The 14,943-nt window shown below is 41.3% G+C and overlaps 1 protein-coding gene across 3 annotated transcripts in view; it reads left to right on the forward strand.

The window, feature by feature from the left end:
- The window catches only part of fbxl7 (F-box and leucine-rich repeat protein 7), a 348,767-nt gene extending 343,407 nt beyond the window's left edge, over window positions 1-5,360 (forward strand). For all 3 annotated transcript variants that reach the window (XM_072575192.1, XM_072575191.1, XM_072575193.1), the window contains one exon: window positions 4,111-5,360. In XM_072575192.1, the coding sequence (XP_072431293.1) occupies window positions 4,111-4,847 (737 nt within the window). In that variant the 3' untranslated portion in view covers window positions 4,848-5,360. The remainder of the gene's footprint in view (window positions 1-4,110) is intronic.
- Window positions 5,361-14,943: the final 9,583 nt, after the last annotated feature.

Here is a 14,943-nt window from a genome sequence, read left to right on the forward strand (position 1 = left end):
TGCAAACAAACACATGAACACATCAATAAACTTGCAGGATGGGCACATCCTGTAGTTGGCAAATGAATTTCAAGGCAGGTAAATGTGATGAATTGAATTTTGTGAGAAAAGCAAGAATACATTTTACTTGGAAAGTAAAAAGTAGAGGAGAAACAAAACCTGAATTTAAATACAAGAATTGATAGAAGGAGATAAATAAAGCCATAACATATGAAACAAACCTTTAGTCTTTATTTTCAGAGGTATAGCATTATAAAGCAGAAAAGTTACTCTAATCTAGTATCAGACCTTGTATGAGCCACAGGCAAAGAGTTGTGGTTGCCTTATTATGAAAAAGAGACAGAGAGTGAAGTAAGTACAAAAAGATTTAAGAGGATGATAATAAGAAAGAATAAACATCTTAGGGCACTTTCTTGTTGAAAACAGGGGTGACCGAATGGAGGTTTTTGAGGTATCTTGATAGAGTAGACACATTTCCAATGATGAGAAGGATTAGAAAAAGAGGCTATTATTATAAGCTAGTAACCATGAAATCAAATAGGTAACTCAGAATAAACTTTCTCTCCCCACACCCCAAAAGAATGGTGAAAATGTGTGACTCTCTACCATAGGGATTGGTTCTGGCAGATAGCATAGATGCATTTAAGAGAAGGCATGATAAGCAAATGGAGGATAGGCCCAATAAGATTGAGAAAGGAAAGATGGAAGTGGGCTCAAGTCAAGCATAAATGGCTAGGTGAACAGGCTGTATAATGTAACTAATTTTTATGTAATAATATCTGGAATGGCCTTCAGTGGTATGATTGGAGACATATGAGGTAATCAGAGGATTAGATAGGGTGGACGGTGAGGGCCTTTTTCCTTGGATGGTGATGGCTAGCACGAGGGGGCATAGCTTTAAATTGTGAATGATATTTTTAGGACAGATATCAAGAGTAGTTTCTCACACCTGCACACACACAACATGGCTGCTGGGAAAAAATAAGCACTACCGCAGTTAGGCAGTAGTGCAGGGGTAATAAGAAAAAAACCGAAAATATTAAAAAAGGAGTGTCAGGCAGTCTGACACCCTGAGAGCTGGCTTTGAGGGAGCTGGGCCAGCATTAAAAAAAAAAGAAACAGGAGAGTCAGTCATCCTGTTCAAGACAAAAGAGAAAAAAAAAATCAAGGTTAGTTTCTTTACTCAGAGTAGTAGGGATGTGAAACGGCCTGTCTGCAACAGTAGTAGACTCACCGACATTAAGGGCATTTAGACAATAGACAATAGACAATAGACAATAGATGCAGGAGTAGGCCATTCTGCCCTTCGAGCCTGCACCGCCATTCAATATGATCATGGCTGATCATTCCTAATTAGTATCCTGTTCCAGCCTTATCTCCGTACCCCTTGACTCCACTATCTTTAAGAGCTCTATCCAATTCTTTCTTAAAAGAATCCAGAGACTGGGCCTCCACTGCCCTCTGGGGCAGAGCATTCCACACAGCCACCACTCTCTGGGTGAAGTAGTTTCTCCTCATCTCTGTCCTAAATGGTCTACCCCGTATTTTTAAGTTGTGTCCTCTGGTTCGGCACTCCCCCATCAACGGAAATATGTTCCCTCCTGCCAGAGTGTCCAATCCTTTCATAAGCCTATACGTTTCAATCAGATCCCCTCTCAGTCTTCTAAACTCAAGGGTATACAAGCCCAGTCGCTTCAGTCTTTCCGTGTAAGGCAATCCTGCCATTCCAGGAATTGACCTCGTGAACCTACGCTGCACTCCCTCAATAGCCAGAATGTCTTTCCTCAAATTTGGAGACCAGAACTGTACACAGTACTCCAGGTGTGGTCTCACCAGGGCCCTGTACAGCTGCAGAAGCACCTCTTTGCTTCTATACTCAATCCCTCTTGTTATGAAGGCCAGCATGCTATTAGCCTTCTTCACGACCTGCTGTACCTGCATGCTTGCCTTCATTGACTGGTGGACAAGAACACCCAGATCTCTCTGAACAGCCCCTTTACCTAATTTGATACCATTGAGGTAGTAATCTGCCTTCCTGTTCTTGCCACCAAAGTGGATAACCAGACATTTATCCACATTAAACTGCATCTGCCATGCATCTGCCCACTCACCTAACTTGTCCAGGTCACCCTGTAATCCCCTAACATCCTCATCACATTTTACCCTACCACCTAGCTTTGTGTCATCAGCAAATTTGCTAATGTTATTGCTGATACCATCTTCTATATCATTTACATATATTGTAAAAAGCTGCGGTCCCAGCACGGATCCCTGCGGTACCCCACTGGTCACTGCCTGCCATTTCGAAATGGAGCCGTTAATCACTACCCTTTGTTTCCTATTAGCCAACCAATTCTCTATCCAATCTAGTACTTTGCCCCCAATCCCGTGCGCCCTAATTTTACTCACTAACCTCTTGTGTGGGACTTTATCAAAAGCTTTCTGAAAGTCCAGGTACACTACATCCACTGGATCTCCCTCGTCCATCTTCCGAGTTACATCCTCAAAAAATTCAAGAAGATTAGTCAAGCATGATTTCCCCTTCATAAATCCATGCTGACTCTGTCCTATCCTGTTACTATTATCCAGATGTGCCGTAATTTCATCCTTTATAATAGACTCCAGCATCTTTCCCACCACTGAGGTCAGACTAACTGGTCTATAATTTCCTGCTTTTTCCCGCCCACCCTTCTTAAAAAGTGGCACAACATTAGCCGCCCTCCAATCCTCAGGAACCAACCCCGATTCTATTGAACTCTGGAAAATAATCACCAGCGCATCCACGATTTCCCGAGCCACCTCCTTCAGTACCCTGGGATGCAGGCCATCAGGTCCCGGAGACTTATCAACCTTCAGACCTAACAGTCTCTCCAACACCAAATCCTGGCAAATAGAAATTCCCTTAAGTTCAGGTCCTTCAGCCACTGTTACCTCAGGGAGATTGCTTGTGTCTTCCCCAGTGAACACAGATCTGAAGTACTCATTTAATTCCTCTGCCATTTCTTCGTTCCCAGTAATATATTCCCCTGCTTCTGTCTTCAAGGGCCCAATTTTTGTCCTAACCATTTTTTTGCCTTGGACATACCTAAAAAAGCTTTTACTATCCTCCTTTATATTCTTGGCCAGTTTACCTTCGTACCTCATTTTTTCTCTGCGTATTTCCTTCTTACTAATCCTCTGTTGTTCTTTAAAAGCTTCCCAGTCCTCCGTTTTCCCGCTTATCTTCGCTAAGTTATACTTTTTCTCTTTTAACCTTACATGCTTCTTTACTTCCCTTGTCAGCCACGGCCGCCCATGTCTCCTCCTGGGATCTTTCTTCCTTTTAGGAATGAACTGATCCTGCATCTTCTGCATTATACACAGAAATATCTGCCATTGTTCCTCCACGGTCTTCCCTGTTAAGGTATTATACCATTGAACTTTGGCCAGTTGCTCCCTCATAGCTCCATATTTCCCTTTATTCAACTGAAATATTGTCACTTCAGATTGTACCCACTCCCTCTCAAATTGCAGATTGAAGCTTATTGTATTATGGTCACTACTTCCCAACGGCTCCTTCACTTCGAGGTCACTGACCAATTCTGGTTCGTTACACAATACCAGATCCAGAATCGCCTTATCCCTGGTCGGCTCCAGCACCAGCTGCACTAAAAATCCATCTCTGAGGCACTCCACAAAGTCTCTTTCTTGAGGCCCGATACCATCCTGATTCTCCCAGTCTACCTGCATGTTAAAATCCCCCATAACAACTGTAGTAACATCTTTGCGACAAGCCAATTTCAGCTCCTGATTCAACTTACCTCCAACATCCAGACTACTGTTTGGGGGCCTGTAGATGACTCCCATGAGGGTCTTTTTACCCTTAGTGTTTCGAAGCTCTATCCACACTGACTCTACATCCCCTGACTCTAGGTCCGCCCGCGCAAGGGACTGAATATCCTCCCTTACCAACATGGGCATTGGACATAAATATGGGTAATAATGGAATGGTGTAGGTTAGATGGGCATCAGATTAGTTTCACAGGTCGGCACAACGTCGAGGGTCAAAGGGCCTGTACTGCGATGCTATGTTCTAATGGTTTAAAGCATTGTTTTCTATATTTTGTCTAGGTTGTTCCAAGATAACCTGCATTAGTCTGACAAGGGAAGCTTCCATCAAACTCTCTCCACTTCATGGAAAACAAATCTCCATACGCTACCTGAACATGACAGATTGCTTTGTACTTGAAGACGAAGGGTTGCATACAATTGCAGCTCACTGCACCCAGCTGACCCACCTGTACCTGCGGAGGTGTATACGTGTCACAGATGAGGGCCTCCGCTACCTGATGCTTTATTGCACAACAATTAAAGAACTCAGTGTCAGTGACTGCCGTGCAGTAAGCGATTTTGGGATGAGAGAGGTGGCAAAGTTGGAAGCAAATCTGAAGTATCTCAGCATTGCTCACTGTGGCAGGATCACAGACGTGGGTATCCGTTACATTGCCAAGTATTGCAGCAAACTGCGTTATCTGAACGCTCGGGGTTGTGAAGGAATAACTGACCATGGAATTGAGTACCTTGCCAAAAATTGCACAAAACTGAAGTCCCTGGATATTGGGAAGTGTCCGTTAGTTTCCGATGCAGGCATGGAGTTTTTAGCGTTGAACTGTTACAACCTGAAGCGGCTGAGCCTTAAGTCCTGCGAAAGCATCACTGGCCGCGGTTTAAAGATTGTCGCCGCTAACTGCTTTGAGCTTCAGATGTTAAATGTACAAGACTGTGACATCTCTGTTGAGGCACTGCGATTTGTCAAACGCCATTGCAAACGATGCATTATAGAACACACCAATCCATCCTTTTTCTGACATAAAATGTTCAATGAATGAAATAGAACAGACCATCGATTGTAAAGATAGATTTTATCTCCTTTTCCTTCTCCTCAATTCAAATATTTAGTTCACTTCCACAATGTAAAATTATTACCCTATTATGACAAAGTCATGGTAATGAAAATATTTTTTTTCCCTGTACGATGTGCACATTTTTGAATGCCAGACCATTGGAACCAGTATCCAGAGGCACAAACTAAACACATTCAAACTTTTTAAGTTGCTGGAATAATTTATCAATTTCATATTATTACTTAAAACAGCCACTGGGAATGAAAATGAAAAAAGTTCAGTGCACCACTTGCCTCCTGCTTTTCAATTTTTTTAAAATGGAGCACTATGTTTTACTTGATATCCCATCATAATATTAGATCCTGATGGGGAGGGATGCCATCACTTTGTTTATTATAACATGAAGATTCTGAGTAACATTGCATTTCCATGTTTTTATTTCATTTAATTAATAAAAAAGAAATGTAATAATCCTAACTAGAAAGTAAAGCATTTATTGCATCTAATGCCTTCACCATCTTATCCCTGACATGCTGTGCTGTTGGCTGAGGGACAAAGGGCCAATGCAGGAGATGATGACCTTTCACCTCTGACCTGGGTTTGAATGCAGTCTTGTCTGATAGGTGAAAATCTCTCTGGAATTTATCGAAATGAATTCCAACCCATTAATAAGTTGGAGAAAGTGAAGACTGCAGATCCTGGAGCTCAGAGTCGAGAGTGTGGAGCTGGAAAAGCACAGCAGGTCATGCAGCATCTGAGGAGCAGGAGAATCGACGAAGGACTTATGCCCGAAATGTCGATCCTCTTGATCCTGTGATGCTGCCTGACCTGTGCTGTTCCAGCTCTACACTCATGAATAAGTTGGCCTGGGCCCAGCATGAAAATAGCTTATTCAGCAATAAATTTAGCATTTTTACTCCGAGACTGCAAGGAAAGCTGGTGTGAGAAAGGTCCAGCCAAGGATGCTTTCCTGAGGTTGGACTGATGCATGACATTAATGTACAATAAAATCAGCTTTACTCTGCACCTCTTGAACTTTATCAAGACTGAGAGTATTTGGGGGTGACATTAGAATGACAGTCTTCGATCTTTTTGTGCTCTTGGTAAGGCATCAATCTTGGGGAGTGAAAAGTTGGCAGTTACCCCAGGATTCTTGATTGAAAGTCCCATTTCCAGCATTATCACTCATTCCTCTGATAGGATTAAAAATGCACTTAAATAATATTGTACATAAATCCAAGCTACTGTATTACCCTACAGCTGAAGGGGACAGCACCTTATTAGTAATGGTGCGCCCAGTAGTTAGGGAATTTAACAAAGGAACTTTTGTTTCAGGCCAAATATTGGCTGAAAATGTATGCTGCCTGCTTGTAGCAAATAACTTGGGAGGATGTGCAGAGACAATAAATCCCTTTTTCTGTGCCTTCAGAAAACTTTAGGTCATTGAAGCAAGGAAACCTCTTCATCACGGGAAATGAGAACAACCACAGATTACATCAGACTCACAAACTAGTAAAAAAAATGTAAACAAACTTTGCTTAAGGTTTTGTGATCAATGTACCCTTCAATTAGCCAGTTATGTTGGCAAGCAAAATGTGGAAGCTTTCTCCTCCTCCGATTCTGTTCAAACTCAGGTGGGATTAAAAATCAAGAATGATGAAAATTCAAGTGGTATAGCCCGTCAGCTCCTCACTGTTTTATTTAGGACGTGACACCTCTTGCTGCTGCTACAACTGGTTCTAAAATCTCCTTTTCCACATATTTAAGTTTTTGGAGGCAGGCATCATCTTGTTGCAGTTATCACCAACTCTACAGATATCATGTGGAATAATCCCTGGTCCCAGTATTCCCACAGTGAAAGTAAAGGACACCAACATGACCTCCAGGCAGCCCCAGAGACTGAACCACTGAAATCCTTAACACCATCCAAGATCTTAAGGTGAGAATGCTGATCTGGCCATCAGTGTGAAGACTTTTCCCCTATTCTTTTGTTGCAGCACAACTCTGACCCTTCCCTTTTGTAATGGCTGGCTTCCTTCCAATTTCACCAGGAGCGCATTGTTATAGAGTCATGGAGGTGTACAGCATAGAAACACACCCTTCGATCCAACCCGTCCATGTTCACATGTAATGACTCAATGTGTTGTAGTTGGGGAAAACAAGTATTTTGACCCAAGGTTCCTTTGTCCATTGTTGTTGAGTACTAATTGGGGTGAAATTTCCCTCCAGTGATAGCATTTTTGTTGATGATCTTTCATCGGAACTGGGAAAAGCTGGAAATGTAATCAAGGAAAATCTGGATCAACTAAGCTTGTATTCACTGGAATTTAGAAGAAAAAAGTGGGGGGGGGGGGGGGGGGAGAAAGAGTCTCATGGAAACATATAATCCTGATGGGACTGGACAGGCAGAATATTCCCAGTGTTGGGGTAGTCCAAAACTAGGGGGGGTCACAGTCTAAGAATAAGAAGCTATTCAGGACTGAGATGAGGAAGAATTTCTGCACCCAGAGATTTGCGAACCCATGGAATTCTCTCCCACAGGAAGCTGTTGAGGCCAGTTCATTAGGTATATCAAGAGGGAGCTGGGTGTGTCCCTTGCAGCTAAAGGGATCAAGGGAGAATGAGGCGAAGGTTAAAATACTGAGGTTTCATGATCAGCCATATTATATTGGATGGTGTTGTAGGCTTGAAGGGCCGAATGGACTACTCCTGCACCTATTTCTATGTATAAGCAAGTGACAGGAGGGAGAGTGCACAAAAAAAAGAACAAAGAGTCTGTGATAGAATGGAAGACCGGAGAATTTAAATTCCAGAAGAATTTAAATTGGTGGTGCATGACCAAGGGAAATGGCAATAGGACTGGTTAAAAAAAAAGCAACAGTTTGTATCAAATGTAGAAAGAAAAATTGAAATTGCTGGAAAACTCAGCAGGTCTGGCAACAGCTGTGGAAAGAAATCAGAGTTAACGTTTCAGGTCCAGTGACCCTTCAGAATGGATGTAGATGAGGTGTGAATAGAAGAATAATGAACAGATGGTGGCCAAAAGCAAAACAAGAGAAAAATGAAGTTATCATTAAAATTAGCAAAGAAATAGGAACATAGAGTGTAATCTAAGTCTGTAGTTAAAAGTTGAAGTGATGCTCCTTAGCTTTACATTGAGCTTCATTGGAATATTTCTTTACGGAGAGTCAGGTTGGAGTCAAGTTAGGAGAACTAAATTAACAGATGACTAAAAGTTCTTAGTTGAAAAACGCTTTGAGACATCCATGGTAACGTGAAGTGCTTTCTTTATAAATACGAGCCTCCCCCCCCCCCCCCCCCCCCAAACCCCATCACCTTCCAGATTGTAGCTATTCATTGTGCCATTCCCACTTCCTCTGGACATGTATTTTATTTCTTACTTCTCCCAGTTAGCCTGTGAGTTCTGCACCTAACTCTCTTGATATTAAATGTCTCCTGGCTTCCACATGATCACCGACTTTCCCTTTTGTTCTGTTTTTATTTCAGATTGCCTGCATCTGCAGTGTTTTGCTTTTGCTACCCCTCTTGCAACTTAGAATAGAAATATCTGCCTACTGACTACAAAGATTGTATATGAAGTAAATGTTGAAGCAAACTCAATTCAGTTTCTTATGAGTCCACAATTCAAATTGCTCAAAAGGTGCAGTCTGAACGCCAATCACAGAGGAAGAAAGACTTGTGTTTATATAACACTTTTCACAAACTTGGATGTCTCAAAGCATTTTTTAGCTAGTTAAGAACTTTGTCACCTGCCCATAAGGTAAAACTATTTGACGTTGGTCTGACAATGTTTTTCAAACTGAGCACAGATGGTCTGGACCGGAAAATGGAAATCATCACTGGTGCAGTTCAGTTTGTTTTTCCAAACTTAGATTTGAGACATATTGCATAACCAGGTAGAGGCACAGACCAGACAACTCTACCTCCCCTCTTAGCAACTTGGGAATACTGAAAATGTTGGCACTGGGTGTTATGCACCCATCAAAACATTTCAAGAAGGTAGCCCAGACCCTGACTTTGCCATTTGATTTAAGCAGGTGTACAGAGAAGAATCTGCTGGTCAAACTATTTACTTTTGAACAAAACTGAATTTATTTACAAGATTACTAAACGAAACACAAAGAACAGATAACAGAATACTAAATTACTTATCTGATCTAAAAATCCAACAGACTGTTCCAAAATACCTGTAACAATCCCCATAAAAACGCTTTGGCACAAAAGGTAAGATGAAACATGTTCTCACAGGCTTGAAGTCAAAGGGACAGAGAGGCCAGCAGCCTTTCTTCTTGACACACACACACACATACACACAGCTGCATTCAAACCAGACCAGAGGAAAAAAAACACTGAGCTGCTAGCCTTGGCCACTCCCCTTCCATTATGCAATTTTTTTTCCCAAAAAACTTGAAGGCCCTCTGCCTGAGGCAGTATCCATTAGCTATTATCAAAGTGGCCCTAAAACCCTTCACCTCAGGCGTTTCAGAACCTGTCACTTACAACCTCTCTGAAAAAATCCCAAGGACAACCTAAGCTTGTTAAAGAAACAGCTTCATCACACCTCCCACCTTAAAAGACTGAACCATCCAAAGAAGGCTTCATTTTCAAAAACCCTTTAAAAATTGGTTGTTACTCTAAAACACACACTGCATTGCACTGACTATAAATGTGCAAACATGCACAACTACAGTCCATCTCATCTGTGGTACTCCCACCACCGAACGCCTACATTTCTCATTCAAGTCTCAACAATGTGTTGGCAATCACATTTTCTTGTCCTGCCACATGCACAATTTTTAAGTTGAATAGCTGGAACAACAAACTCCATCTAAACAATCTGCATTTTTGTCCTTAAATGTCTCCACAAACTTCAATGAGTTATGATCAGTGTATATGATTGTCTCAGATGTATTACTGGTAACATAAACACTGAAATGTTACAATGCCAACACCAAGCTCAAAGTCTCCTTCTCAACCTTCGAATATTTCCGCTGATGAATGTTCATCTTCCTGGAGAAATATCCTATAAGCCTTTATATCTTCCCATCGTTGTCTTACAAGAGCACAGCACCAACACCCACATCACTTGCATCAGTAGCCACCTTGAATGGCTTTGCAGAATTGGCTGTATTTAATACTGGGACAGTGGTTAACACAGGTTTCAGGCTGTCAAATGCCTTCTAACAGTCTGCTGTCCACTGAAATGTCTTTCTTCAGCAGTTCAGTGACTGGAGTAGCCACACTGCTAAAATTTGGTACAAATTTTCGATAAAATCCACTTAATCCCAGAAACAATAACACTGCTCTTTTTGTTGATGGTATGGGAAACTTCCCAAATACCTTTGTTTTTGCATCCTGCGGGGCCATTTGTCCACGTCCCATAACATGGCCCAGGAAGTTGACTTAGGCTTTGGCAAATTCACTTTTAGCTCAGTTTATCACCAAGTCTGCCTTTCAAAGCCAATCGAATAAGTCTGATAAATGTTGTAAATGTTCCTTCCATGTGGGAATAAAAATCACCAAAATCACTAAAAAGACCCTTGATCTGACTATCTCTATTGGCTGTCTGTATCGATGCATGACTTTAAGCTGATACAGTTCATCTGGCGATACAAAAGCCAAAATTGCCTTTGCTCTTTTGAACAGGGCTACCTGCCAGTAGTCTCTGAGCAAGTCCAACTTAAAAATGTAAGCTGCTTGTCCCACCTTTTCAACACAGTCTTCCAACTGCAGAATTGGATATGCATCAGTCTTTGAAACTGAATTGACTTTGCGATAGTCCACTCAAAACCATTGGGTACAGTCTGGGTTTGACACCATGACAATGGGTGAGCTCCAGTCACTGAAACTCACTTTGATCATACCATCTTGGAGCATGTGTTCTATCTCCTTCTGAACCTGTGCCAACCTTAGATGGTTATGCCGATTGGAATGTTGCTATATCGGAATAACATCTCTTTTCTGTACATCATGAACAATTAGGTTAGTATTTCCCAGTTTATTTCCACGTATGTGAGAGTAATAACTCTTTCAGGTCATTTCAAATTTTCTCAGGAAGCTAACTCAATAATTTATCCCACTTTTTGACGACTTCCTCATTGTCCAATTTAATTTGAGGAATGTCTAATTCAGAATCCTCTGAACCTAGTTCTTCCCTCTGTGTTGTAATCATTAACACCTTCTCCCCTTGCTTCCCTTCCCTGTCAAAATACCTTTTGAGCATATTCACATGACACACTCTGTGAGATTTCTTCCTGTCTGGAGTCCCTATCAAGTAGTTCACCTCACTCAATTTCCTTTTAATTTGATAAGATTCACTAAAACTTGCTTTCAAGTGTTCATCTATTGCTGGAAATAAAACTAATACCTTATCCCTGAAGCAAAATTGTGAATTTTTGATTTCTTATTCGTTTCCTGTTTCATTGCATGCTGCGGTACTTTTAAATACTGTCTTGCCAACTCCCCAGCTCTATTTAATCGTTCTCTAAAATTTGACATATAATCCAACTGCATGGTCTCCAAATTCTGACTTAATAATTACTCCTTAATCAATTTTAATGGTCTTCTCACTTCATGCCCAAAAAGTAATTCAAATGGACTGAATTTGGTTGATTCATTTGGTACATCTCTGATCGCAAAAAGCACAAATGGAATTCCCTTATCCTAATTGTCTGGATAGAACAGACTATAAACCCTCAATATTGTCTTTAGAGTTTGATGCCATCTTTCTAGCCCTCCCTGCAATTCTGGATGGTACGCAGTAGATTTGAATTGTTTTATGCCTAAGCTGTCCATGTGATGTGATGTTTGACCCTTGATCTGACTATCTCTATTGGCTGTCTGTATTTAGTAAAACATTTGAGTAAGTCCTCTACAACCCTTTTAGCTGTGCGATATTGTGTAATGGAACGGCCTCTGGTAATCTCATTGATACATCCATTATTGTTAACAAATATTGATTCCCACGTTTTGTTTGAGCTAGGCGACCTACTCAAACAATCAAGATTCCTCAAATGCCGGGATAGGTATTAAAGGTACAGGTTTTATTATGTCTTTGGTTTTCCAATTACCTGACATGTATGACACATCCAGCAAATTTCAACTACATCCTTGTGCAGTCCAAGCCAGTAAAAAATGTCTTTATATTTTAGCCTGTGTTTTCCTCCACCTAAATACCCTACTGGAAAAACAATTTGATGAATCTCTGCTCATTTCTCCTCTATTTGAATACATGATGGTCTCCATTTCCTCATTAAGGTAATAACACGCAGGGATACATTCACAGTGTTCTCAGTATATGCCTTTTGATACAACTGTTCTAAATTTTCATCTTTCTGTTGCAACTCAATGCATTTTGCAGAGATAAAGACATTTGCATGATCTTTATATGCTCTTGGTTTGCCCTGACTAACTGATTGAACACAGTCTCTGCTAATGTACTTCAGCTTCCTTATCTGTACCTTTTGATCTCTCCTCCTCCAACTGGTGACTCCGTGACCTCAGGGAAGATTCCCAGGTAAGAATCCTGTGGTGCTTCAGATGTCTGAGTCTCGACTGGCTTTTCAACTACAGTAGGCAGCACACCAACTGGTGAATTAGCTATATCGTTCCCAAGGGCAAATTGTATTCCTATAGCTGAGAGTTTGTCCAATACACCTACCACAAATTCTCCACTCATTTCTGGACACTCTAACCTCACTTTACATAATTGAGTGCTTTTTATCACCATGAATTCCTGTTACCAATACCTTTTCTGGCAATAGGCCTTCAGGAGTACATATCTCCTCATCCTTAAGTATCACAGACTGAGAGGATCCTGTGTCCCTTAATAATGTAAACGCTTTACCTGCTACTCCTGGCCTATGTGAATAAACTTTACCTTTACCTTCACCTTTAACCTTACCTTCCACTGTACTTTCTGTTACCATGTCAGGCTTATCCTGCCTTCCCACATCTGCCTTTCCTGTGCTTTTCCTAGCCCACCAACACTGTGATTTCTTGTGGCCTAATTTATTACAATGAAAACACCAGAGCCTTTTACCTTCTTTGACCCCTTCAAGGGTTTCCTTTTTACCCTGTGGCAAGTTATCCTTAAGATCTTCGCCGAGATCTACCTTTCCATTTCCATGTGAGGATTTCTCTTTTCCCCAGTTTCTATCCCTCACAGAATTAAATTGATTCTGGAAGCCAAGCCATGGTTTCTGAACCAACTCATAATCTTCAGCCACTTTACCTATTAATCCCGCTGTTTTAACTCTCTGCTCTTCCACATGAGTTCACATTATGTTAGGCAGTAAATTTTTGAACTCCTCCAAAATAATTGTCTCTCTAAGAGCATTGTAGGTTTGCTTGATCCGCCTATCAAAATTACTTTGTTTGATCTTTTCAAACTCAATACAGGTTTGACCAGGGTCCCTCCTTAAATTGCTGAAATGTTGTCTGTTGACTTCTGGTACAGATTTTTATGCACTAAGATAGCTTTCTTCACCACCTCATACTCCCCAGATACCTCCTCTGACAATGATACAAATACCTCACTTGCTCTACCTACAAAGTTGTGTTTGGATCAACAAAACCCACATTGCCACTGGTCACTGCATTTGTTTATCCACTTTTTCAAATGAGATGAAAAAGGCTTTCACATCCTTCTCATCAAATTTAGGCAATGCATGAACATATTTAAACAGGTCCCCACCAGGACTTTGACTACTGTGGGTTTGCTCATCCTCACTGTCTTCCTCACTAAGCTGACCTTCAGCCTTCATCTCCAGCCATTTATGCTGACTTCCCTTTTTAAGTGTCAATTTCTGATGTTCAAACTCTCTTTTTCTTTCCCTTCTGCTAAAGCCCTTTGTTCTCTTTCTTTCTCTTCTGCCTCTAATTCAAGCTGCTTCATTTGCAATTGATCTGTTGCCTTCCCTACCGATTCTGATGGTGTTTCCAGCAAATTTAAATGCTGAGCCACTGCTGAAATCATCTCATCTTTCCTCGCATTAGGAGGTAAATTCAACCCCAGCTTCTCTACTAATTCCCGCAGCTTGGTCTTAGTTGCCTTTTGTAAAACCCCAAAGTCACGTCTTCCACCCCCAGAATCTCCCTGGTGACTGAAAGAGCCATTGCTATCTGAGCGCTGTTTATAAAAGACACTAACACCTACCACTCACTGTTTAAATCCCACAAATCCCTAGTTAAGGACTAGACCAGATCCCTCAAAACAGGTCGTAACTTTGGCATTTGTTTAGCTAGGTGTATAGTGGATATGCATCATCTATCATGTTGTCTACCATGTTTTAAACAAAACAAAATTTAGTTACCAAATTATGGAATGAAACACAAAGAACAGAAAACAGAATACCAGGATTATGTATCCTATCCAAACCCAACCTAATTATGCTGTTCTGAAAATACAGTTCGAATACTCTCATCCCTCAGCACAAACAGTAAGAAATGAAACAAACTAGAGCTTACAAACTTTGGGAAGTTAGAGGGAGAGAGATCAGCAGCCTGTTTCACACCTCCCCTGCTGCAACTGAACTGAACTGCACAGTGAGAGAGCTGGCTGCACCCACTTGCCTATACCAGTTATTCCAAAGACCTTTCAAGCTTTTTGGTCTGAAGCACTATCTGTTAGGGTAAACAACAAGCCCCCAATGAACCTCAGACACGATGGAGCCTGGCCAATTAACCCCTCTCTGAAAAAAAAACCCAAGGGCAAAAGGCCACCAATTTCAGCACTTGCCCACCCACCATATTATGGAGAGCAACTTGGAAGGGAACGTGAAAGTGCGAGCTTGCTAGCCCTCAGATTCAACATGCCATCTTCTCCGCTGAAAATATAGCTGGTAGGTTGCCATAAAATCCAACCTGATATCTTGCTGATTAGATTCCCTACAGTGTGGAAACACCCTTTGGCCCAACAAGTCCACACCAAACCTCTGAAGAGTATCCCACTCAGACCCATTTCCCTCTGAATGATGCACCTAACACAATGGGCAATTTAATATGGCTAATTCACCTCACTTACACACCTTCAGATTGT

The sequence above is a fragment of the Chiloscyllium punctatum genome, chromosome 8 (genome assembly GCF_047496795.1).
Source record: "Chiloscyllium punctatum isolate Juve2018m chromosome 8, sChiPun1.3, whole genome shotgun sequence".
In the NCBI taxonomy this organism is placed as follows: Eukaryota; Metazoa; Chordata; class Chondrichthyes; order Orectolobiformes; family Hemiscylliidae; genus Chiloscyllium; species Chiloscyllium punctatum.